At 40.3% G+C, this 25,606-nt stretch overlaps 2 protein-coding genes across 2 annotated transcripts; both read left to right on the top strand.

Moving 5' to 3' along the window:
* Positions 1-4,104: 4,104 nt before the first annotated feature.
* CASP10 (caspase 10) lies at positions 4,105-13,029 on the top strand (the record flags this gene model as incomplete). Its single annotated transcript, XM_084265625.1, has 9 exons — positions 4,105-4,418; positions 4,557-4,656; positions 5,245-5,380; positions 6,166-6,254; positions 7,535-7,571; positions 8,729-8,817; positions 10,314-10,425; positions 11,178-11,682; positions 12,191-13,029. 9 exons carry the CDS (start codon positions 4,105-4,107, stop codon positions 12,351-12,353), a joined length of 1,545 nt encoding a protein of 514 aa, XP_084121751.1. The 3' UTR covers positions 12,354-13,029.
* A 1,398-nt stretch (positions 13,030-14,427) lies between these two features.
* LOC311192277 (caspase-8-like) lies at positions 14,428-24,555 on the top strand. Its single transcript, XM_084264720.1, has 8 exons — positions 14,428-14,576; positions 17,325-17,654; positions 17,884-17,989; positions 18,947-19,085; positions 20,578-20,660; positions 21,329-21,440; positions 22,429-22,918; positions 23,673-24,555. Exons 2-8 carry the CDS (start codon positions 17,344-17,346, stop codon positions 23,821-23,823), a joined length of 1,392 nt encoding a protein of 463 aa, XP_084120846.1. The 5' UTR covers positions 14,428-14,576; positions 17,325-17,343; the 3' UTR covers positions 23,824-24,555.
* Positions 24,556-25,606: the final 1,051 nt, after the last annotated feature.

Consider the following 25,606-nt stretch of genomic DNA (forward strand, 5'->3'; position numbering starts at 1 on the left):
TGCTGCCTTGCCACCTCTTTCAAGGGCAGGTTGTGGGTAGATTGATTCCCTGTACTTGCTCCATAATGAAAAGTAGCCCTGAAGTCAGTATTTATGAACATGCAGGAATTTTGTGATGGCAGTTGTGTGTCACTTCTCCCATAGCCTTTTGTGTCCCTCCATACATGACAGGGACTGTCCTTACTATGCTGTGCACCCAAAATTTGAGTCTGGAAAGTGACTGAATGCAGGACCTGGTTTGCATCAAGTTGCACATGTATTGCAGATAGAGTGGTTGAATGTCATACTTCCATTCGGTAGCCAAAAGAAAATTGGGAAAAGCATTAATTCTTTCTGAGTCCAGGGTGGTAGCACAGGAACATGAAAAAGTGACATGCTGGTGAAATTTCATGGTTATGGACTGCCAAAAAGTTTTCAGAATCTGCTGCTGAACAAAATAAAACAAGCCAGTCCACCTCTGCTCCTGCTTTTTCAGTGCTTGGAACAAGGCTGTCAGACTCACAGATCCATGGCATTGGGTTTCAGTTTTCCTTTCTGATAACAGAAATAGATATTTCTTGTACTTCTGTGTGTGCTATGTGTATTGGCAGATGATAGATGATGCCTTCCAGCAGCTCAGAAGATGCACCCATGAGGCAGGAGATTCTGTGGTGGTTTGCTTTTGTTTGCAGACTTAAGATGCATGGTTTTTCTCAGCCACCTATGCTGATGTGACTGAGCCATAAATCCAGTTTACTTTGAACCTTTACATACCTCAAGAGGAGGTACTGACAGTTGTAGGTGGGGCATGCTCCACATCTTACCTCCCCATTCAACTCTGCATAAGAATTAACAGTTTACTCCTGTTAACAGGCACCCCAATCAGAGAAACTTTTTATCAGTTTCAGGTAATTCTTTCCTGATACCCAGAGTTTTGCATTTCTGACACACAGGGTGATTGACATTGCTGAGAAGCTGCCACGTGTGGATGATTGCAGTGTATTTGTCTATGTGCCATTTAAATGGAACCTCCTGTATGAATTATTTTACAGCTTTTCTGGGGATGTTTTGGAAAATGTCCTTTTTTCAGTTTTGGTGTTAAAATCAATAAGACACTGCAAATCTCTTAGGAATTATGTTTTTGTTGGTTGTGCCTTTCTGTACATGCCATATTTTCAAATTTGCATTACTCTGAGAATGGATTGTCAGTGTTTTATAGAAACACTGTAAGAAATGTGATTTGAACCTGTGCCATTACTAAAATAGCATCATGATTTAGTGAAATTGGTGCTTGTTAATATTTTAGTAGTAGTAGTAAATCATAAATGCTGGATTTCAAGCTGATTTTCAGAAGAAAAATTATGCATGCGGGCAGACTGATTGTTCCTGTCTCCCTCTAGACCACAGAATAATTCTTGACATTCTTAGTCAACTCATCTTGTAGGCACCTATGGCTTATTAAATTTGGCTGTGAAATTCTACAGCTCTATAAAAATGAACTGAGTAAAGGACAGCAACATTTTCGTTTCAACAGCTAACTCGGCCATTGTTTATGTGTTGGACAGCAGCTCTTGGGGATGAGCAAGGAGACAGGTACTATTCTGGTTCCATTGACCAGAGGGCAAAGGGAGGATCAAAGTATCACCAGAGGTTCTGAGCCTGCACTGGGCAGGGCCTGCCTACCTTTCACTTACTCCCCCCCTCAACTGGAGTAGGGGTATGGAGGGGATAGACCTGCATAAAAACGGCGTTGGAGCCTTTTCCCACAAACACAACTGAAGCTTCTTGCCAGTTGGGGGGGGGGGGGGGGGGGGGGGGCAGAAATCTGCCAGAAACGTTCGGGGCTTTTTTTGCGATGGGGCCTGCTTTAAAATGGCTCGGCAGCAAACAGTCCCTGGTCACTTCTTTTGTGTCGTCCCGGGAGCGGTGGCGGTTGCTTCTTCCCTAAATGCCTCGGCCAGGCGGGCGACTAGGAGGTTCCCAAGCCCTGAGGCCGAATGCTGGGAGGGTCCCAGTCCTGCCTCGGCCGGAGAGGATGCCCGGTCCCGCGTGGCCGCTTCCTGGCCCTGGGACGATGCCGCGGGATACCACCGCGCTTCGTGGGACCCCGCCCCCCGGGAGAGGTTGTCGCGCTCCGCGGACGTGCCGTCAACCCCCTCCCCAGATGGACTTGGGCACACATTCACTCCCGCTACGGACAATACCGTCTTCTCTGGGCACGGCCTCGGGCTGTTAGTGCGGCCGTTTCCGGCTTCCGCGGAACGCAAGGCTGCGCCCTTCCGGAAGCCGGACTGGATATAGGCACGTACCTCGGGCTAATGAGTGGGTGGGGATATCTTGGGGCGCGTTCGATGCTTCTTATAGAGTAGCTGCTGGTAGAGGGGAGAGGTTTGGAGTTCGTGTAAGAGGTAAGAAAAGGGGACTGCAGTGGAGAGCAAACGAAGGAAGACATCATCTTCCTTCCAGTATCGTGTATCTGCCTCTAGACTGTCCGCTGGGCTGTAGCTGAGTGCTCCCCTTGCTTGTGGGGCTGCGGTCATTTCTCGTGCTGGGTGTTTTACTGGAATAGGGCTTGTTTGCTCGATTTCTTTCTTTGCTTTAGGACTTCTGTTTTTTACCATGGTATTTTATAAATGGCCTGTAAAACACGTGAAGTGGTAGAGGGTTCTAAAATCACTGCAGCAGGAAGCTGAGCAGTAGACGAGAAGGCAGCGAGCCGATATTGTAGTGCTGGGGAAGAGGTCTAGCGCAGCCAGCCTGCCCCTGAGTACAGGGGTGGAGAAGATAGGTTACAGGCAGCTGGTAAATGCAGAATGTGTGGAGAGGTCCCGAGGATATTCCAAACTCAACCAGGAAATCTTTGCAGTGTAAAAAGGTTTCCAGGAATGGCAGTAACTCAGACTTGAAAACTACGTGAAAGTACTTGTGCTGGATTTTACTTCAGTTTGATTTGCTGATTGCTGACTGTGTACACCTGGTGTAGACACAAATTGCCCCTGTTCTCTTCAAGTGATTATTCTGTAACTTACTTAGTTGAAGTCATCCGTTCTAAATTCTGAATTGTCATAATTCAATTTTAACTTGGATTATACAGGTTTGTTAGGCAGGAATTAGTTTAACCTATGTAATTTTGCTAAATCTAGTTGATTGAAGCATCTAGATGGCTAAAAGCTACTTTAAATCCTAAATTAATTTAAAGTGTTGTACTGTGAAGTGATATAATTTCTGTGTGCAGGTAACTGGCTGGGATCTGAACATTTTTGATAGCTTAAGTGGAGAGTGTGTCACAACACAGAATTTCATATAGGGAGAGAAGGAACATGAAGAACAGTTATTGACCTATAGGAAAGTAAGTTTGAACAGAAGATTAAAGAGCTACTTGCCCACTCATTTGAGCTGAAGACACTGTTTTTAGTGTCTTAGCTTCTTTAGAACCTTCCAGAAGCAGAAAGGAACTAGGCTACATGGAAGAGGTTGGTGTAGTGGAAGGATGATCAATGTCTTCTAAACTTAAGTAAGACTGAGTCGCTTGTGCGGACCCTATTTAGAGTGAGTGCTAGTATGTTTTAGTTGACATTTACTAATAGGGGACACTTTAGGGTTTTCTTATGCCAAATATGAAACACAGGCTGGTAGCCCGATATGACTGGGAGTGGATGGATATCCCACAGCTTCAGCTTGAGGGTCAGGCTTGTAACAAAGAAAGACCTTTCTGCTATAGCCAAAGAAGAATGAGCCCTCAGACTGTAGATCAAGGAAAGTATGTGACCCACTGTCCTCTCTCCCCTGAGAGTTGTAATAAATTACTTCAGCCACTCTTCCTACATAAAAACAACTGAGAGAAGCAAAGATCTGAGTGTGGAAGATGTTTGAAAGAAATAGAACTTCAGGACCTCTTGAGGGTCTCATAGCAAGGATAACTTCAAATTTGGACTGGGTTATTCAGAGCTCTGTCAAATCAGGTCTTTGTTGTAGTCTTGTCTTTGGAGAAGGAAGTAAATTACAGGGCTTCCAAACAGCTGATGGATGAAATCTTATTATGAGGATTGTTGTATTGAAGATTCAAGTGTTACTAGCATCTGCTCTCTTGTTTTCAGGCAGAGAGAGACTGTTGGCTCCATCAACATGGAAGACAACATCAGCTTGAAGTTCCGTCAGCAGCTTCTATTTATTGATGAAAATCTAGTGGCTGAAGATGTAGAAGCTTTGAAATTCCTCTGTACTGACTTGCTCACATTCAAAAAACTAGAAAGTGTGAAGTCAGCAGTGGACATCTTTCAGCTTCTTATGGCTGAAGAATATCTGAATGAGGAAGATACTTTCCTTGTAGCTGAACTCTTATATAGAATTAAATGTCACTCCTTGCTCAGGAAACTTGGTTACGATAAAGAGAAAGTGCAAGAATGTCTGCATGAGAAGGGAAGAGTGTCTCCATATAGGTAAGCTTACAGTGGGATTCTCTTCATTACTGTCATCTGTGCCATAATGCTTCCCTTTCAATTTTTTATTCTCAGATTGCTTTTTAGTTTCTACACTGTCTTCTGTTCTACTTTTGTCTCACTATATCTTTGTTACAGGCAGATGCTGTATGAATTGTCAGAGAACATTACTGGTGAGATGTTGACGAGTATCATATTCCTCCTGCAAGACTTTCTTCCAAAGCGACGGATAACTCTTGTATGTGAGGAGAGTGCCAAATATGTACGTGATGGGAAGGGAAAAAAGAGGAGGGGAGAAACAGGAGGAAAAGCCCAAGAAGTATTTAGTAGATAGGGCATAATCTGCAACTAGACTAGTCAGTATTTATAGGGGCAGCGCAGAGGAAGCTGTTGTCAGGGAAGTGTGGAGTTTGGTGCTTTGTGCCACAATCGGTCACTGACAGTCCACAATCTTGCCTTAGTTCATAGAAGGGTAACAGATCAAATCTTCACTCTGCTTGAGCCCTGTGCAAAGGAGATTCATGTTTGTATGTCGCTGGTACTGTTTCACAGCAATAAACCCTTCTCCAAGCCAAGAGTCATTACTATGTTTTCAGTAAATCTGTCTAAACAAGACCATACCAAATAATAACAGAACTGGTAGTTTTCCATAGAGCAACATTTCTACCTGCCACAGTGATACAGAATTTACTTGTTGGGACCTTTTTGTTTGCTTTTTGGAAGCAAAGCTGATAATAACATGATTGTTTGAGGCAGACAGGGCTGAGGCGGATTGTGAGTTCTAAGGAACAATAACTATATTTTATTTTCTCATTTTGGATGTCAGTCTGCTCTGGACTTGATGATATTATTGGAAAAACAGGGCCATTTAAATGAAAACAATGTACAGATGCTGGAGGAAGTCTGTATGAATGTTTCACCTGATCTCCTGGAAACAGTAAAGTGCTACAAAAGGGCAAAAGGTGAGAAATTTTGTCAGGGAGTAGGTTTACTAAAATGCAGGAAGCACTAGAAGGGTCTGGGCAACCAGACCTTGAGTTCCTACATGTGCATTGTTGGAACAGAAGCTAGAGTGGGATCACTCATCTTCAGGCACGTACTTGGTATGACAGTCCCTAGCTTGCACTACGTCCTAGCTGAATTCTTGTAGGGACATGCTGGAGTATCAGAGGTTGCACAAAGCAGTCCACCACATACAGAACAGGCTGAAAACCTGAAAATCTATCTGTAGTTATGTTGCACTTCTCCATTTCCCCATGAATAATGCTGAGATGATGACAATGATCCGGTAAAAGGCACTTTGAGATTTATGAACATACACTACAACAAGGCAGTTGCCTGGTAATAAACTGGTGAGCAAACTGTGTGTGTGTGATAAGTGGTAGGCTTTATTATTAAATACGTGATTCACGTTATTAGGGGTCACACTGTAGTTTGTAATTTTCCTTCATCTACTGTCCTACGGAGCAACTAGAAGCACAGTGGGGAAACAGTTCTGTTTCCATTTATTTAAGTATTGAGAAACAAATTCTGGGAAGTGTGAAGCTATGTTTCCCCAGTAGGTGCAGTGGTGCATAGCCTTTTGTGAGTTCCATTCCCCCTTGCTTTCTGAATGTTTTTCAAAGTTGCTTTCTATTCTAATACAACTTTCAGTAAATACAGATCTGCATTTGTCTAATGTGTAGATTCATACTGGTTTTACTAAAAAGCACTTGGCTTGTCTCATATTGTCTCTTTCTGCTCTTAGTGTCTCTGCCTCAGGAGCAGAATGGTCTGCCAATCAAGGAATCTTCACTGTCTCACACTGGATGCATCCAAGTATTCACTTCCCCACAGGTACACTGAAGTACATCCTGCCAATTTGGATTTTAGTGATTTGAGGGATTAGGGTTTTTTTTCTTGCCTTTATTTTGAAACTGTTCTAGCTGTGAGATTTTCTGCTAAATGTTCATACTCAGTTCAGAAAGGGAACATGTATGTTCAGCATGGAAGAAATACAGCTGCATATAATATCAAATAGTGAAAGTCAAAATCACTACTGTTGGCCATGTACAACTGGGTAAAAAAATTAATGTTAGGGAGAGGGATGACAGAACAAAATCTAGACAGGTGCCTTCTAGAGAATGAGTCAGCCAGTTGGTGCTGATTTTTAGTTTTGGCTGATGAACACTAAACATCTCTAAAGGCTAACACCATACTTTGAAGATCAGTTCGAACTGCTGTTGCTAAAGGAAGTGGTCCTATTTTCTCAGTGTACCAGTCCTTGATTAGTTAAACTCCTTCTGCAGCTGTACGATGAATCAGATTGGAGAACGTATTAGGGCTATAACTGTTCTCTTTTTTTTGGGGGAAGGGATAGGAAGAGGTTTAACCCAGTTCTGAATGAGGCAAAACAGTGATCTTTCTAAGGATACTTCCTGGAAATGAAGTTCTGGTAGGCAGGAGCTCAGGAAAGTGAGCTATTTAGTGTGAGAAGGGTTTGCTTTACTGCTGTTTTGGGCTGGTTTTGCTCTATATGTGTGGAGGGTTTGGGGAAGCCTTAATTCATGGCACAGTTAGAAAATTGATGTCGTTTTATTAGGAAAACAAAAATGTAAAAGAATTAAAAAAAATACTAAGAGACTGTTTCCATTATAACGTTTGATTTTTCTGTAAAATGATTATACACTGTGAAATGGTTATACACTTTTTCCATGCTTTACAATAACCCTTTGACACTTACTGTTAGAAGATCTCTCTTAGGCAGAACTAGCATCACTAGTTATAAGTATTTGTACTCAAATAATTGACTTTCCAAGAGAATTGATATGGGACTATGTTGGGAGCTTTATTTTGTTTATAGCGACTGCCTACCTCTATAGTGAGAGGATCATTTGGAAGTGAAAGAAAATTCTTTGCTGTTTCTCTTTATCTTTAAGAGAAAACAGAGTTGTTTCCAGTGAGATTTCCTGTAAGTGAGGAAGTATTTTGTAATTTTATTATTAAATGTTTTCTGCTCAGTGCTTTTCCTACTCGCCTCTTAGAGCTTTGTATTAAGTCAGTTCTGCTAAAATCACTATGAAACCTTTATTATATATAATAATGATTATTAACATGATATTCCTCTCAAAAAATAGGAGACCTCAATCAAATCTGTCAGTTCTAATATCAATGGTAAGAGTTTATGAAAATATGTTTGGGTTTTATTACCTTTGTGTTTAATGTTGCATTTCTTTACTTTCACTTGGAAATGTGTAGCATTTTGTTTAACAGAACACACCTTGCTGTCTTCTTGGAGGGCTCTTTAGCTTTCTGCACAAATAGATTTAAAGGAATTATGTTCTTATATATAAGAGGCAAGAAAAAAAAAATCTGTACTTTGTCACTCGTTTACTAGAAACTAATGAGTTTCCTGGGGAGTGAAATAAGGCCTGGTCTGATTAGAGGTAAAAAGATTATTTCTGTCCTGAAAACAAAAAGCAAGGCTTCTGTTTAAATGTTCCTGTGAGGACAAGAGAATGGGACATTATGACTGCTTCTAAAACTGGGATGTTAATTTTTTGGGTGTGGGATTTTGCATCTGTCTGCTTCTGCTGTATAGATCATGATGTTGAAGAGTCTGGGAGTGTTGTGTGTAGAGATGGATGTTTTGAATGTATTAAATAGTGTATGATTAATGCAAAAAGAGGTAAGCATTTTAAGGTATTCACAAATAGTAAATAAAACAGCAATAAACAAAGTTACATTTTAGATCAGATCTCTAAGATTCTGTACAAATATGAGTGGGTAGTTTGTACCCATCTTTGACTCCATGTTGAATTGACTAGCTGTGAAGTATGGCAGTACAGCATCTGTCAGCTTTTTTCCATGTTCAACCTCTGTCAATGCAGCCTTGCATTGAAAGTCAGTCTGAGAGTTACCATCAGTGATTCAGAAACAAAATAACCCAAAACTATAATGGGAGTTTCAGTAGTAACATTGCAGCTCCTTCTTATATAATAAGGTTTACATCTAAGCTGGTTTTGAAATGAAAAATTCGTTTCAGTGTCTCGGGTAGGATCTATCCTTGTACTATGAACACCTTTGTTCCACAATATAAATACAAATAGAAACCTTGCTTTTGTCATAAGAAATAACAGGGGACATGTTCAGAATGCAACCTTTGAACATGATGACGATGCTGTCTGTTATGGAGGAATTCTTCCTTTCAGTGAAACAATTCTTCAAATACGAAAAGTGCTGTATTGTAGCTAAACTCCATTGTACTACATCTACCAACACTAGATTTCTCTTCATAAATATCTGTTCTGGGTTTTGGGGTTTTTTTGTAGACAACAAAGCAGTTAATCATTCGCAAGGCTTCTCTGAAATGATCCTGGATCTGCCTGGAGAATGCAGCAATGTGGAAAACGAATACAAGGTTTGAGACAATCTCTTAAATTCTTCTTTTAGAATACCTGGGTGTGTGAGGTCTTCATACCTGTAATGGCATTTATCATGCAAGGACTTGTGAGACATCTGTGTGTCTTGTGAAGATTTTTGAATTGCCTGATCAACTGGAAAGTTTCAGAGAATATTTTAACCTTTCAGGCTGGAAACATACCAATATTGAAAGGTGTGGTGGAGGCAAAACAGTCATAATACCTTTGATGTTATCCACCCAGCAGTGCATTGGTTTATCTTCATGATACGAGCAAAACGTTTGGCATTTTCTTAAATTGTGCCTTTTAGAGATGGCAGCAGAATGTGTGAGACACTGAGACAGACGTAGCTTCACAGTTTGTTCTTCCTGGAATTGACTTAGAAAAAGCTTCAGGGCATCTTGAAATTAGAAGTGATATGGGGTAGCATGCAGAGACCTTGTGAGAAGGATAAAAGAAGGCAAGAATTTTTAGCGAGGTATTGCAGGCATATAACAATGACCCTCAATAAATCAGAGCTCTTGATACAAGAGAAAAGATCTCTTCTGTGAGATCCATTCTTAGAAGCCTTAATGTGCACTTTTTAACCTTGTACAGTAGTGTAACCATGAAATTGGCCCGCTGGCTTTTTCCTTCTGATGAGCACGGAGCAAGCTGCTGCACTTGTTTATAGCTTATTTAATTTCTGTAAGTTCTGTGCTATAACATATCTTCTTATCACATAATGTTCAGTACTTGTTGCTGCTGTTGAAAGAACTTGGAGTGATGCTTTCATCTTATTTTACTAAAATGCACAAGAGCAGGTGTTTGTGGGTCTCTGTAGAGAGCAGAAAGGAACTGGAGTAGTGGGACTTTTTCATTTCAACTTGGGTTGGACTTGATGAGATGGCACTTGAAGTTTTGGGGTTTTTTTACTTTTTAAATTGTTTTTTCTTAAGAATGGTGGATAATTTTTAAGTCTGACCAAAACTGGTAGTGTGGCAGGTTTATGTACTTCAGGGATCTCTGTTCTGCTTGAATCTCTTTCCAGTAGACCGGTATGAATCCCCTGCTCCAGGTATTCATCACTACTTTAAAAAAGAAAACCGACAACTCAGATGTCTAACATCCTGTAGTTTCACTGTGAATCTTTTGCCATCTGTTTAAAATACTGTTGTGACATTGGAAACTGCTGGGGACTTCTCCCTGTCACCAATTCAGATTGTACAATTTGGCTGCTGAATCCTCCCTTTTGCATATGCATGACCAACCTGGCTGCTAAACCTTTCCTCTGATAGTATAGTGACAGGAGTGTGCATGAGGCTTCACCCATCTTTTCACACAAGGAGGCACCACTGAGTTCCACTTTTCAAAAGTAACCCACAGCCTTAGGTGCCTCTGATTATTTTTTTTTTAATTTCTTTTTTTTTAATGCCAATTTTGAAACCTGTTAAGGAAATATGAGTAAGTTCAATAAATTCATTGAGCTTGTAAGCTTCTCCTCTCCTTTCTACAGAAGATGACAAGCTACAAAATGGATGGACCACACAGAGGATTTTGTCTTGTTATTAATAATGTTCACTTTGGTAGGTCTCTTCAGGAGAGGAAGGGTTCTTTCAAAGATGCTGGTAAGTTACTGAAGTAAGATTATTAGAGGTGTAGTCTGTCTGTTTCCCCATGTGCATTGATTGTCTAGTATAGCTCAGTATTTTGTTGTCTATATTTTACTTAGTTAATGACTTAAAATGTTTGATATGTCTTAAATGATATCATGTGTATTCAAGGAGAGGAGGGATTAATGGATGAGTACTCACTAAGTTTCTGGTGCAGTTGGATCATTCATGAATCATTTTAAGAATCCCTTTTCACTTAGCCTTCATGTATAACTATATTAAAAAACTAAAAGTAAACTAAACCATCATTCTACATAATATAATGCAAAATTCCATAATCAAGCAACTCTGAGCATACTTACTTTCTTCTGTTCATTTTTAATTATCTTTTATGTATGAAACTCTTAATAGTAAAAACTGCAACTTGGAAATAAAGCTGTGAGGAAGGTTTCCAAAGATCTAATCAGAAACATGAGGAGTGGAGAATTCATTGTACTTTCAAGCATCACTTAATGTGGTGTTATACATTGTAAAATGTCACTGTATTTTCTGAAATTTGTCTAGAAAAATCCAAGAACTCTGTCTTTGAACTGATGCTATCTTCTTTTTTTTATTCCAGTTAACCTGTAGTTGATACCAGTATAAGAATGAATCTGCAAAGTGTCAGGGTGTAAGGTCTTTCCCAGTTCAGATTAGCTTGCATAGTGACTTCACAAAACAGTTTTCTACTGCTAGTGTTTTTTCTTTAATTTGTTTTCTAATTACAGGAGAACTGGAGCGAGTATTCAAATGGCTTGGTCTGGATGTGCAGATTCACACAGACCTGACATCTCATGAAATCAGAGAGCTCATGAGAACTTGGCAGCATAAGCAAGAACACAAAGACAGGGACTGCTTTGTATGTTGTATTCTATCTCATGGAGAGTCAGGAGCAGTCTATGGGAAGGATGAAGAACTTGTATCAATCCGCACAATCATGTCCCACTTCACTGCCAAACAATGTCCACAGCTGGCTGAAAAACCCAAACTCTTCTTTATCCAAGCATGCCAGGGTAAAGAGATACAGTGTCCTGTCTATGTTGAAGCTGATGCCCGAATTCCTGGCTTGTCTTCCATGCAAGAGACCATTTCACCTTCTGAAAGTATTCCTGAAGAGGCTGATTTCCTCCTAGGCATGGCCACAATTGATGGATATGCATCTTTCCGTCACATTCAACAGGGTGCTTGGTATATTCAGGCCCTGTGCAACAAGTTACAGCAGTTGGTACCAAGGTAAATACTTCTTTTAGTTCTTCCATAAAAAATGGAACTCTCCTTCTCCCCCCTTATTTTTCTCCAAAGGCAAATTCACATAGGAACACTATCCCATGTTCTGAGGTAGACTATATTAAACTGACAATATGCTTGCTTGCCTCTGATGTTACATTAACACTGCTAGTACCATAGAGATAATCTGGAGAACGTGAAGTTTATTGTTAAAAAAAAACTCAAAACCTCCCATCTATATTCTTTAAGGCAGAGCCATCTGTTTCTTGAGTGGATTTTAGGTAAAAATACTCCATTATTTTTCTGTACTGAATCAAGCAAGGCAGAGTAAGAAAAGGTCTTTCAATTCTAATATTACTCAAATGGAAACAAAAGAGAAATTTGGAGAAAAAGGATGTGTTTTCTTTATTGTGTTTTAAATGTTTATCTTCTAGATGATCTGGGTGGGAGGTGTTAAATAGCATGCCATCAGCTAATTAATAAGTCTTTCTTATTTTTGTTCTTCTCTATATAGGGGTGAAGATATTTTGTCCATTCTTACAGAAGTGAATGATGACGTGAGCAGACGCGTTGACCGCTTGGGGACAAAGAAGCAGATGCCCCAACCAGCATATACCTTAAGAAAAAAATGTATATTTCCGATACCTAGAGACCCTCCTCCTTCACAGCAACATTGAAGCTTTTAAAATACATCTGATTTTCTGGCAGCATTGAGAGTTGCATGTAGCCTTCCATATCTAAACTAAGACTGTTAATGGTCTAGTGTGGGCTCATCATAGTTGATTTTGCAGGCTAACAGTTTTAAATCCCTCCTCTAAATCCACCAGGTATGTTACGTAGAGAAAGAGAAAGGTGGGAATGAAAAGGAGAAAGCTTCAGTGGAAAAGGATTTCTTCCATCACTGATTTAAATTAGTTTAGCTTAAAGGAGAACCAGATAACAATTAAAATCAGTAATTTGTTCCACAAGGCACACTGAATAAATACTAATAGAAACTTCATGTACAGTGAGATCTTTCCAAAATTGTGTAAAGCCAAAATGCTGCAGACTGTTCCCTCTGAAACCTTGTGAACTGTTATTTCCCTGTCACTTCTGGGAAGAAAAGTTAGGCTAGAAGGTTTGTATGCTCTGAAATACAGCATTCAGCCAGGTATCTATGGGTTTATCAAATCAATTAACTTTAAGCATTAAATTTTCTGATTATTGTTTCTTGTTTTAAGATCTAAAAGGATGTAAAAGGCTTTTTAACAATGCTTTGTGAGTTAACTTGAATAATGTAATTTGTTATGAGCATTTATTATGTATGTTTGCGTCCTTCCTGTTCCTACATTAAATTCATATTTCTTTTTTAAAGTTTGGTGGGATAAAAACTGTGTACTGGGGCAAGACTTACCCTTGTTTCTACTGGCCCCTGCACTTTGGGCTGCATGAGTCACTGAGGTTTTAGCTGCCTCAGAGTTTAAGCTGAAGTGAAACTGAGTTTCAGTACAACACTGGTGGTTATATATATATGTGATTGCTGGAAGTTGGATGAAGATTTGAAAACGTTGGACACAATTTTTAGCTTGCACTATCTAGGATTTTTAGGAGTTTTGCATCATACAGAGCATGTGTGGTAGTTTGCCAAAACATAATGGTCACTTTTTATCATGGTAAATTGATAGCTATGTGACCTACTGCATTTTGAGTCTTCCGAGTTAGTAGGCTGCCACACTTGAAGTCATATTTGTGCCACAGCTAGAAAACATGTTGTCTGTTAGTAGAATATGTAACATTGTAATATTTGGGTGTGTGCAGTGGTGCTCTTATCAGTATGAGCCCAGAGCTGGGGTAGGCTGAGCACTGTAACTGCAGCTGCCATTCAGCAAGATTGTTGGATGTTTCTGCCTGATCTTTTGCAGTGTACTGTAAGATAAGAGTTTGAAAGTCTTGGGGGAAAGTGGGTGGGTTTTATACAACTTCAGTGTTAATTGCACCTTGCTGTCTACACTATACACCCTTAGTGTAACTCTAGTGATACAGAGCTGGACCAGGAAGAAATCAGCCTCAGGCAAAATGTGGTTGGATTCTGTTGAAGCTTACTGTTGGCTTACAGAAGCATACTCACATATGCATGCTCTCCATCAACAGAATTAAGTAAGGGTTGTGGCTTGTGGAAGTAGTGTAAAAAGTATTTCTGTTGAGGAAGGTGGTATCTTGGGAAGATCATGATGTTCAAGTGGGATTTGTAACATTGACAAGTTGCAGGAGATTCTTATCCTGCCTTGTGCTAGTAGAGGCCACAGTCACTTCAGCTGCTGAGTAGCCACAGCATTTTCACTTGCTCAGGACAAGCCTTCCTGGGAAAGGTGAATTTTTGGCAGGCTGCTGTGTAAGTATAGATTAGGTCACTGAGTCAGTTCCAGAGGAAGCAGGAGGGACAGAAACAGAGTCTGAGGGAGCTAAGGGAAATCAGAGAGCTTTAAGTTAACAAAAGGACAGGAACACTTTGGGGAAGGGCAAGAGAGGAAGATAAAGAGGAAGAACAGTGCCAGGAGGGCTGGTCTGTGAAACTGACGCATGACGGGAGAAGCCTCTCTTTGGAAAGAGTCAACTTGGGCTTGGTCTCGTTGGCACGCACTTTTCACACAGCGCTGACAACAGCTTGCTTCCGCTTTCAAACTGCAGCTGAGTCTTGATCCAGTTTAGAGACAGAGGAGCTGGTGCAGGCAGAGAGACGCTGAGGCATGGAAGGGCATGGAGGCAGAACCATTTTGGACCTGAAGATCAGATAATGCTTGTGGTGTCCTGTGCTGCTTCCAGTTTTTGGAAAAAAGGACAACTTGTGCCAGAGAAATAAGTCATTTGAATTGTTACTAGTGTGAGCCTTCTGGAAGGAATTTATATGCCTCAGTCAAAGAGTAAGTTATAATTTTGCTTATATAATGTATATATTTTTTGTTTATAAAGGTAGATAGCTTGAATCAACGAATTATGGTTTTCATTGTGAAATCTTAACAAATTTCAGCTCTCCTGTCTGTCTTCATAATGCTGACTTTACAAGCTTCAGATTCTCATAGCTGTACCGATTGCTGATCATTGCTGATTGCATTTCCCACTGCAAGGAAGACACTCGTGACCAGCAGACCATACTGGGAATCTGACCATTTAAGGCAGACCTCTATGCTTCAGAGAGGGTGGATATATCAAAAGTTAATTTGCTTAAATTGTCTTGTAAATGGGGAAGTGTATTACATAAGTAATTCCAAAGGAATATTTGGCCTTTCAGTTCCCTGTATTCACTGTTACTGTATTCAGTGCAGTATCTTTTGTAATTTAGGAAACAATCTTCCACACAGGTGCATGTTAAAAATAGGCTAGGGCAAGTTGGAGAGGGACTTCAGGGAAAGGAGGTTAATTGTGGAAGATCTAGTGACACAGAACAGTGGGGATGATATTTTTTTAAAATGGGAAAATATATTTGAGCCGCCTTTCCCTCACTGACTTTTGATTAGGTTGTGTGTATGGGAGCAAATACACTGGACTGTGCTGTATGCTCAGAAGTCCTGGCTATCCCGCTTAGTGTGTCACCTTAAAAGCAAAACCTCATTACTTTTGGGGCTTGTTTACCAGATTTTCTTACAAGGATTGTTAACAGTTATTTCCTGAAACTGGAACCACAATAGGTGGAGTAGGGACTGCTGCAACATACTTTGTTATAAAGTACTTTCTGTAAATCATGTGACAATATGGATCATAGTACAAAAGGCAGTACTTTTCCTGGCACTAGAGAGGAAACTGTCTCTTCTTTCAGAGTTCTTCCAGCAGACCTCCAGCCTGTTCTACCTCCTGATGTAAAAAAAAAAAAAATATTATAATTGCAGTTTGTCTGTTCTATCAGTTGTGATTTTTAACTTAGTAAAGTGGGAGAAAAAGAAGCAGTTAAACATTGGGTTTGTGTGTTCCCTGTATTTACAGACAGGCTTAAAGATAGTATGTAGGTGGCACGTGTTCCAGTTTTGTGGATTTGAAACCTTTACAGCCTTGAACAAATAAAAATGAGTATTTCCTTTACAAGAAGTGTCTAAGCACTTGCCTTGTATCTTAATCAAAAGGCATGATTTATACGACAAAGAAGATAACTTCATAACTAGCTACTAAGAAAGCATTGTTTTTTCCTGTGTGGGTATAAAAATACACAGATCTGAGATCATTGAATTGTGAGGTTCAGCACATATGATTCTTTCAGATACTATTGGTTTTGTGGTGGTGTGTTCTGAATGGCGTGGATTCTTGTCTTAAAAGTTCAAAGTTTAGTTTGAATGGCGTTAAAGAAAACAGTATTGGGGGGAAGAGTGTGAATCGCACGTGCTGTATCACAACACACTTTTTCCTGTTCCATCAGGGTTTTCTGATAGACAAAGGTTTAAGGTTTAGTTGCATGTTCACTCTTGCTAACTAACAGAATGCTGACCAAGGGTATGGCGCAAAATACTGCTTTGCTTCAGAGTGGTTCTTGCAGGAAAGGGGAGTACAATTGTCTGCATATTATTTTTTTTTTTAAGTATTTACGTTAGTACAGATTCAGTCATCTGGGGTACCTTGGAATTATTAGCCCTGATATTGAAATATTTGCAGAGTAGTAACATTAAAATGGATTACTCAGTATTCCAGTAGTGTTGGAGTAGGAAGTTCTGATTCGCTGTTGCCAACTTTTCTGACTCCCAGTGAGTTCAGTGGGACAGGAAACCTCTACTGAATGCATTTCTACAGAGTTTATCTTCAGAGATTCCTCGGTGTCTTAGATCTATGACAGAGAGAATAAAGTGGCAAATGGCTCCTTTACCAGAGAGGCAAGTGTCAGGGTGCTATAGTTGGAGGGCTCTCACTTGGTATTCTCTAACTTCCTCTTGTGATGAAAAGTTGAATAAGCCAAGTTTAAGATTTCTAAAGCTGATGGAGGAAGGAAGGTAGTATTTGATGCTCAGTGAAACACAACTGGTTTAACAAGAATTCTGCTGGCCTTTTTAAAATGTTTGGCATGATCTGTATTTGATTTGAATATTACAAACTGATTGCGCTGGGAAGTGAGTTTTATGTGATACAGATAACCAGGAAGAGGTGCTTTGGCTATGCTGACCAGGGGCAGAAGCAGTGTATAAAGAAGCTAGATAGCTTAGGTGAGTTCTCATGTGAACTCTCATCTCTGGTATGATGTAAAACCTTTATCTTTGTCATGGTGTAAAACCTGGCAGTCTCATTTACTACATAGTGTGTATTTCAGACTAGCAAATGGCTCTTGCCCCCATATGGGATCAAACTTCAAAAGGAAAAAAAGAAAAAAAAAAAACCCAACCAATCCCCAGCAAAGCAGCAGCAGCCTGCCAGGATTCTACATCCTGTACATTGGTACTTCCTGCTGTCTAGACACACCAGAGGAAGCAAGAAGGATCTGTGACTTTCTCGGTCAATTTCATTTAGCGTGGAGTTTTTATATTCCTTGTTGAGAGACCCTAAAGAGCTACCATAGCAAGACAGTTTGCCTCTACTGAAGTGCTTTTGATTGCATATATTTATTCTGGGCTATTCTACATTATGTGATACTTTTTATAACCATGTTGTTGGACTGCTGTTACTGAAAAATTAAATCAACTTCTAATTATGTTCAGATCCAGATCCTGATGTGAAATGAATACCGACTTCCACAAACTCCTTTTTGACATTTCTGAGGCTTTGGTCACAGATGAACTGGAAGCTCTGAAGTTCCTCGGCCTGGAGTACATCCCCTGGAGGAAGCTGGAAGCCATCCAGGACCCCAAGGGCTTCTTCCAAGTGCTGCAGGAGAAAGGCATGATCGAGGCAGGGAACCTGTTCTTCCTGAAGGAGCTGCTGTACCGAATCGGTCGGATTGACCTCCTGGAAGCCCGGCTGGGCTCCAGCCGAGAGGAGATGGAGAGAGAGCTTCAGGTCCAAGGCAGGGCACGGGTGTCTGCCTACAGGTAAACATAGAAGTGGTAGACCTTTGCATGCAAAGTGTACAACAGTTGTGGTGTGTACTGTCTTATATCTGTCTGTACTGTTGTCCTATGAATATCCTAGCATAACTGTATTTACTACAGCATGACTACCTGCCAATTGTGACTCTTAAATTTGCAGTTCAAATGTGTAATTGTGGTGTTTATTTCTCATGACTTTCTTAATCGGTCTTTCTCTATTCTCTGTTGCCAGGCAACTGTTATATGTAATTTCAGAAGACTTGACTGCAGAAGATGTCAAAAGCGTGAAATTCCTGCTCCAAAAACAAATACCAAAGACCAAGCTCCAGGATAATGCTGTATGCAAAGTGATCTCGATAAGTTTCTGGCAAGGCTAGTTCAGAGTCTGCTAACTTTTTTAAGAAGGGAGGGAAGAGCAAACAGTCTCCTCCCACTAAAATCTAGTGTCAGAAGATTTCTGATGTTAGTTGATAGCTGCTTTGTGAAAGAATGGACCCTTTTTTCTCATTGTATCTCTTCTCTGCTCTTTTTTTTTTCCCTCCATCGCCTGTCTCCCTAATCTTTTCTTCTTGAAAAATCCATCATACTCTTCCTTTTGTCATTGCTTGGCATTTATAAGACTTCTGTATATACGCTGTATCTAGGAAGAGTGATGTTTACTGAAGGAAAACCAGTGTTTTGGAGACAGGAAATCAAGTTCTAATGTGAGTTGAACCACAGGTTTTTGTGTCATTTGGTACATTTTCTTCTTTAGTGTAATTTGGGGGAAGAGCAATCTGTTAACTCCCCCACAAAAGTATGAAGAGATTTGATGAGCTAGTTTAATACTTGTAAATAATGAATAGTGTTATGAAAATGCTTGGTATTATTAAGAAGTCCTATTTGTATTGTGGCACCTACATGAAATACAGATGTGCCTCCAACTTGGTCGACTGTCGAGTTTTAAAAAACAAAATTAGCCTTGGATACATTTTCGGTAATAGAAACTGTAAAGCGTCACAGCTAAATGACTTAACAGCACTCCATCTGAATGCTGTGCTGTTCACTGCTGAAGCAGGATAAGCTAGCCATAGGTAATTTCTAATGATACATCTTAACCTTAGTGATGTGTGTTTTCAGTTGCACTGCATCCTGATGCTTGTTTTAATGAGGTTTGAAGAGAAAAGAAATTTGGTCTTTAGTTGTTCAGTCTCTAGGCTTGAGGATGTTGTTTCCTGCTCTGTCTAGAAGTGCCTGATATTGCAATTACTGAAGGACACTGTATGAATTTGGCTTATATGGTTTTGTTTTACCAGTCAATGTTGAAGATCTTACAGGAAATGGAAAGAAGTGGGATAATTAAAGAAGATGACTTGGTAATGCTGAAATATGTATTAAAGGGAATTAGAGCTGATGTAAAGAAAAAAATTGATACCTATGAAGAAAAACAAAAAGGTAAATTATTTAATCTGCTTTTTAAGAGTTGAGCTGTGGTTTTGTGTAATTTTTTTGTGGCTTCATCCTCAGCAGCTTTGAAGTCTAGAAGTAAGAGAGAGACCTTACAGTGTCCTAGGATATGTAGAGTGGTTCTTGGAACCTGTTGTTTCTGGAGTTTTCATTACTCCATTGTACCTTCTTGTATCTCTCCCTGAAGTATGTTTTATGCCTTGTGAGTGATCTACTTCTCCCCCCTCTTTGCTTTAAATGCATTTATTTTCTTCAGGAAACAGTGCAGTGCTAGTTTTGGACCAGGATAGCTGTTCAGTCACTGAAAGAGACTGGAGGTGACAGTTGCCTGGAGGAAACTTGTATTGAGATATTTTCAGCATTCATTTCTGTTGACTAAGGCTGTTTGCTCTTAGTCAAAAGTCCCTGGAGACCAGTTACTTGCCTAAAGTGTAACCATTAGCTTTCTGTACCAGATGTGACTTCAGTATATTCAAGGACTTCAGTGTACTTGGGCTGTTGCAGCTGAGATGGTGACTTGTGACACCACAGCTGGGCTTCACTCATTGGGAAGCAGGATGTGTCAACCAACAACTGATGCCTATGACATTTTTACCAAGAACCTCCTTATGGATGACTCAGGATGTGTGTTTCCTTTGACACATCTGTACAGCCCATACAGTTCCCTGCAGAGGTACCAACTAGTTTCCCAGCATGTCTTTGTGCTGCTGACATGTTCTTGTGTCTCTCAAAGAGCAGAAGAAAATTGCCAGGATTGGCTAGTGTAAGCAAGCCCTGTGTCAGGGGAATGGATTTTTAGTGTTACTGTTACTGTTTTGTTCCCCTTAGTAAGCAGAAAAAGGGCATGTCTAACAGATCTCATTACCCTAACAATTAAATTCCATTTAAACTCACCTGTGTAACCTGTAAAAGGGGGACTGTGATTTAGTTCCTTGGGTGTAGTCATGGCTTTGATGGTTTCTCCATTTATTTCAGGCAGTTGTATTCAAAGTAGTGTTTTGTTGCTTTGGGGAGATCTTCCATTATGCTGGTATTATGCATCCTTGGTGTGTCTGCCTAAACAGCAGAGTTCTCTGGGGAACAGACAGTGGCTTCAGAAATAAAGGAGCTATCTGTGGTGTGCCCCTGCACAAAATCAGTCTTCTCTTTTATGTATCCTGTAGCAGAGATGCTAGTGAATGGCTTGCCTGAAGTGACTGCTCACGTTCAGCCTTTTATTATCTGGGTCTTCCTACAAGTAAAGGAGCAGAGAAGGAAGCAAGCACAGCTCTGTACAGTTTCACTAACTAGTAGTCTGTAAAACTGGAACCCTGTGCTTTGCCCAGCTTTACAAAATGATGGTGCCTCAGTGATGTGGAAATCACCCTTCACCTCACTCCTTGCACTGCCAGGGGCAGGGGGGCTGTTGAGTGTTGAGAAATGCACAGTGGAAGATTTACCTTTTTAGTCCTAAAATGCTCTGTTTATCTTCTCCCTTTAGAAAGTGATTCTAAGAAGAAACCCCACTGTCAAGTGTCTCTGCATCCAGCAGGACAAAGAGCAGAGGGGGGGGCAACATGTCTGGTAAGAAATACTTCAAGATAGCATTTACTTATTGATACTTACTGAACTCCTGGGAGAGGGGAGCATAAATTCTTAAGATGAAGCAGGTGAAAGAGCTGTAAGGGAGGGGTTCTGGCTTTATATGTAGGTCCTTCAAACAATTCCTACTTTTAAAACCAAGCCTTGTTCCTTTGTGACTGCCTGTCTGTCAGCAACCTTTTTGGATGAGAAATGAAGGAGTAGCTGTTGTGTGATGAAAACCAGTCTTAACAATAATGGAGACTATGACATTAAAGTCCTGTCCAGGATGCTCCTGGACAGATAGGAAGGGAACAACACAATCTGCTGCCTCACTAGAAACATACAAAGACTTTCAGAGGGAATGAACTTCTCCTCTGCACATGTAAATTTGTGTTTCTGATACTCACTTTCTCCCATGCCAACATCATATTTTAACCACAGAGAGAGAGAGAATTCAGGGAAACAAAGCCGATTTCCCACCTCTACCTCCTCCCCACCATCCCCCTCTAGCCTGTAGCTAGCTTGTATTCTTAGGCTTTTCCTTTCTTGTATCTTGGTCCTCATCATTTTTTTGCACTTGGACAGGAAGGACCAATAATCTGTGCATGGCATGTTTCTCTTTTGGCTGCTTGGAACTGCTTTCTTATTTGCTTTCTTTGTTTCTACAGCTTGTTGAGTCATATAAGATGAAAAATATCCCCCATGGTTACTGTGTGATTCTTAACAATTACAAATTTAAAAATTCGGATGAAGCCAGAGAAGGAACAATGAAAGACAAAGGTAAGTACTTTTTAAAGCCAGTTACTGGTTTGGTTTTTCCTCTGATAATTCTCTGAAAATTGTAATAATCTTTCCTGTGAAGAATAATCAAGTCCACTGAGTTCCTTTGCCTGCCTAGTAACTGAAATGACAGTCACTGTAGAAATTGGAAATATGCCACTTCCAACAGTTTAGCCTAAAGAAGGAACCACTTTCTGTTCTCGGTAAAAAGCTTTGTCTTAGTTGGTCATAGGTACCAAATAGCAAATACTGTTCCACCTCTCACTTTTTGATTGTTTTTAATTCTTAGTTGTCATGTAATAGTCTATTTCATGCTCAAATAAATGCTATTGCTTTATAGTTTTCCTTAAAACCTGTCATCCTGCAAGGCTTACTTTTAAGCTAAACAAGAGTTTACCTGAATTAAAATCTGTTCCATGAAAGCACACATCACTGATACTGTAACTCCATCCAGCCTGTGCACAGGCTGCTTGCTTCCCAGGTACTTTCTCACTGCCCACACAACAATTTAAGTCAATGTTTGCTGAGAAGCCTGGACAGCATTTGTTAGTGGGTTACCCTGCCTTCCTCCTTGCTGCATTAATCATTCTCACAGCAAGAGGGACCTACTTCATTTGAGAGTGGCAGAGTCTAATTTTCTGAAGAGGTACCTCTTCTTTAACTTGCTAAATGTTGTTCTTAAGCATATGAGGTTACTATGCAATTCACAGTTAAAGCTTGCTTTGACCCAGTAAGCTTCACTAATTATCTGATTGATTAATCAGATAGTCTGAAACATATTTTTGTTTTAGTTACTGTGATGCTTACCCCAGTTACGCTTTAAAAAATAATTTGGGTTTCTCTAGATTTGGCAGGCTGTCAGCCAGGTGAGTTAATTGGGTGGATCTGAACACTTCTGCTAATACCTCTTCTACCACACAGACACTGATGTTTCAGCATCTTCCTTGTCACTATTTAACAAGTGCCTTCTGATTTTGTGTTTTAACAGAGGCTGTGGAAAGCGTCTTTAAGTGGCTTCAATTTGAGGTAGTTGAGCACATGGATCTAGAAGCAAAGCAAATGTATGCAAAACTTAAAGAATACAGCAAACAAGATCATAGTAACATGGACTGTTTTGTTTGCTTCATTTTTTCTCATGGTGAGAAAGACAAAATAAAAGGCGTTGATCATGATTTGGTAGATATTAAGGAGTTAGTCTCCTGCTTCCATGGATCTAATTGTCCTTCTCTTGCTGGCAAACCCAAGTTGTTTTTCATCCAAGCTTGCCAAGGCACTGTAGGTCATCCAGCTGTCACAGTAAAAGCAGACTTTTCTGACCACCTTGAGACAGATGCTACCCCTGTGATTTCCATTCCTGACCAGGCTGATATTCTGGTTGGCATAGCTACAGTGGAAGACTATGAGAGCTACCGCTGTGTAAAGACTGGCAGTGTTTACATTCAATGCCTCTGTAAAAAGATGAAGTCGCTTTGCCCACAGTAAGTACTGTCTTTGATCAATGTATGTGTGGTGTTGCAGACATACATACTTCAGCTGAAACAGGAGTGTTGTGCATTTGTGTTATATACTGCTTGTCACCTGCAGGACAGTGCAGAACAGCGCAGAACAGCAATTACTCTGGAATTGGGAATTGTAATCCTACAGGTGAACCACAGTACAAGTGACTTCCCCTTGTTTGCCTGTGGCAGAACCAGGGTTGCAGTGCTGGAACCACACTTGTTTGAATGTGTTTAAACATTTTTTTGACTGATAAACTATGTTTCTTCTAGTGACACCTGATGAGAGGTGAATTTATTGAGTTATTAAACAGACCAAAAATCACCAGTATCCTTTAGTCAAAATTTTCATTGTTGCCTACCTCCCATCCCCATCATAAACTTGATTTAGAAAACTTAATTTCTCTTCAGATATCACTTTCTCATGCTGTCCAAAGGAGGGCTTGGAGAGCACATAGGTTTGGTTCTGTTCCATCTTAGTGTGCTCTTCTGGCAGTAACCAAAATAGGGGACCACTTTTGCTGGAAATGCGATGCTACACAGAGGTTCTTTTTATTCCCCCAATCACTGAATTCTGTGGTTACACAATGGAGTGTGCGATTTCAGTGACAAGGAGGGTGAGGGGAAGATACTAACCTCCCCTGAGATACCCCTTCATCAGAGCAAACTTAGATCAGCTTCTTGGCCTACCTGCAAGGATTTCAGAGCAACTTTTCTTCTTTTTTTTTTGTTCAAGACGCAAGGATATCCTGACTATCCTGACAGAAGTGAACAAGGACGTGGGAGAAAGAGTATTAAATGGACGGAAGCAGATGCCAAAGATAACATCAACCCTACGGAAGCAAGTGATCTTCCAAATTCCACCAAGTCCATCAGTTGAAAAGTAGAAAAGCACACTTGTTTAGGAATCACATCCAGAATTGGATTCCACAGGGAAGAGGATTTGGAGGAGAAATTATATGGATCTGTGTAGTTACCCGAGTCCGTCAAGGGGCATGGAACCTAAATTTTCCAATTCCGATGTTTAATCAGTCTCTTGGCATCTGGATCTGTAGCAGCCTGGACAGGCCACGGGGGCGTAGAGATCTGGCTTTCCATCCTGCAGAAGCAGTGGAATCTGTTCAGTCTGGGCTCAAGTGAAGAATCACCTCCAAGTGTTATGATTTTTAAGTTATTGGAAATGCCAGTGGAAGCTCCATTTCTGCCTGAGTTGGTTTAAGCTGCTGAAATGTGAAGAAGAGAGCAGATAGATGCAGAATGCTGGCTTCCTTTCCAGGCAGATTCGTATCTGATCTACTCAAAGGTGAATCATTGGCTGTCTTGGGAAGCTGTGTAATTTTTCATGGAATATAATATCCTCCTCCAGAAGGACAAAAAAAAAAATATATATGATAATACAAGTTTGGTTCTTTTCCTCCAAATCTTTGGTTTGCTTTATGTTATTAATTTACTTGGCTAACCAGCACTGCTGGTTAGCTTTTTAGTAGTAAGGGTTCTAATTGTTTTTCTTAGGGTTCTTAGGGGACAGTTTATTTTGAATGGCTGTTGACTGCTGGAAGAAATGTCCCACTCCATTAGATCCACTACTCTGAGGTGCTTTCTCCTCATGGAAACTTGATTCTAGCTCCTGGTGACTCTTGTTTCTCTTGTAATAAATGCTCTTGGCTTTCACATCACCCTTGTTTGTGGTGTTTCTCTTTTGGATGAGGTGGCTGAGGGGACAGCCAGCATGACACTGTAACTTCAGCAGAATGTTATTTTGCTCTTGTTGAAGTTTTCAGTGGCAGCCACCCTGAGGGGGGTATATTGATACCCCTTCGTTATCAGCTGGTGAGATGGTAGGAAAAATAAATTTAAGTTCAGGACTTTCACGATAATGGCAGCTGACGCCAGCGAGGCTGCTTTTAGTTTGTGTCTTCAGCAATGTGTAGGTGGTGTGTGGAAGCTGTATGGGATTCTACCAGCTACATTTCTTTTGAGTTTATAGCAAGATAAAGGATGGTGTTGAAACACTTTGTAACTTCTCCTTTTTTTAGTTTTGTATTTTTTGGAGATCCATGTCTGGCCATAAACCAGGGGTTCTTTAGTCAATCCTGCTTGTGTTCTTGAAGAGAAACTTTTTTTTCTAATACCACACAATCTATTGCCAGTCGTGTTTTGCTCCCCTCACCCTTTTTGATCTTCCAAAAAAAAGGGAGAGTGCCCAGTCTTGGCATCATAGCTCTGGTCACACAGGTTTCATAAGTAATAAATAAGACATTCAAAGTACTACATAAATGAGAGTGCTGTTTGTGGCAAGAGTTACCAGAAGGTGTGCCAGATATAATACAGCTGTGTGGCTGACATATGGCTAACCATTCAGGAAATGTGACAGCAATTTGATGTACATTTTTATAATGCTTTCATAAATGAGACCCTGATATGAAGTTAGTAATTAGAGTTGTGAATGCTGCTTTATGATAAGGAAATATCGCTTAAATTAATTAACTGCTTCCTAAGGGATAAACTTGGTGGAAGGTGGCAGCTGCTTCAGTAGGGAAGTTGTGAGTCTACAGCACTTCTGTTTTTTCCTATTTCTCTGTGTGAAAGTCTAATAGTCTCAGACCAGGCTCCTTCAGATATTCTATGTGAGGAGGAATTGGATATCAAATTTACTTATTTGGTATATTT

Source organism: Gallinula chloropus, assembly GCF_964237585.1.
Source record: "Gallinula chloropus genome assembly, chromosome: 5".
Taxonomy (NCBI): domain Eukaryota; kingdom Metazoa; phylum Chordata; class Aves; order Gruiformes; family Rallidae; genus Gallinula; species Gallinula chloropus.

Excerpts from the sequence above, each read along its gene's own strand:
- LOC311192277 (XM_084264720.1), top strand. The coding sequence starts at position 17,344 with ATGAATACCGACTTCCACAAACTCCTTTTTGACATTTCTGAGGCTTTG. Across the intron at positions 17,990-18,946 it reads CCAAGCTCCAGGATAATGCT|TCAATGTTGAAGATCTTACA; the intron begins GTATGCAAAGTG and ends TTGTTTTACCAG. Across the intron at positions 19,086-20,577 it reads CTATGAAGAAAAACAAAAAG|AAAGTGATTCTAAGAAGAAA; the intron begins GTAAATTATTTA and ends TTCTCCCTTTAG.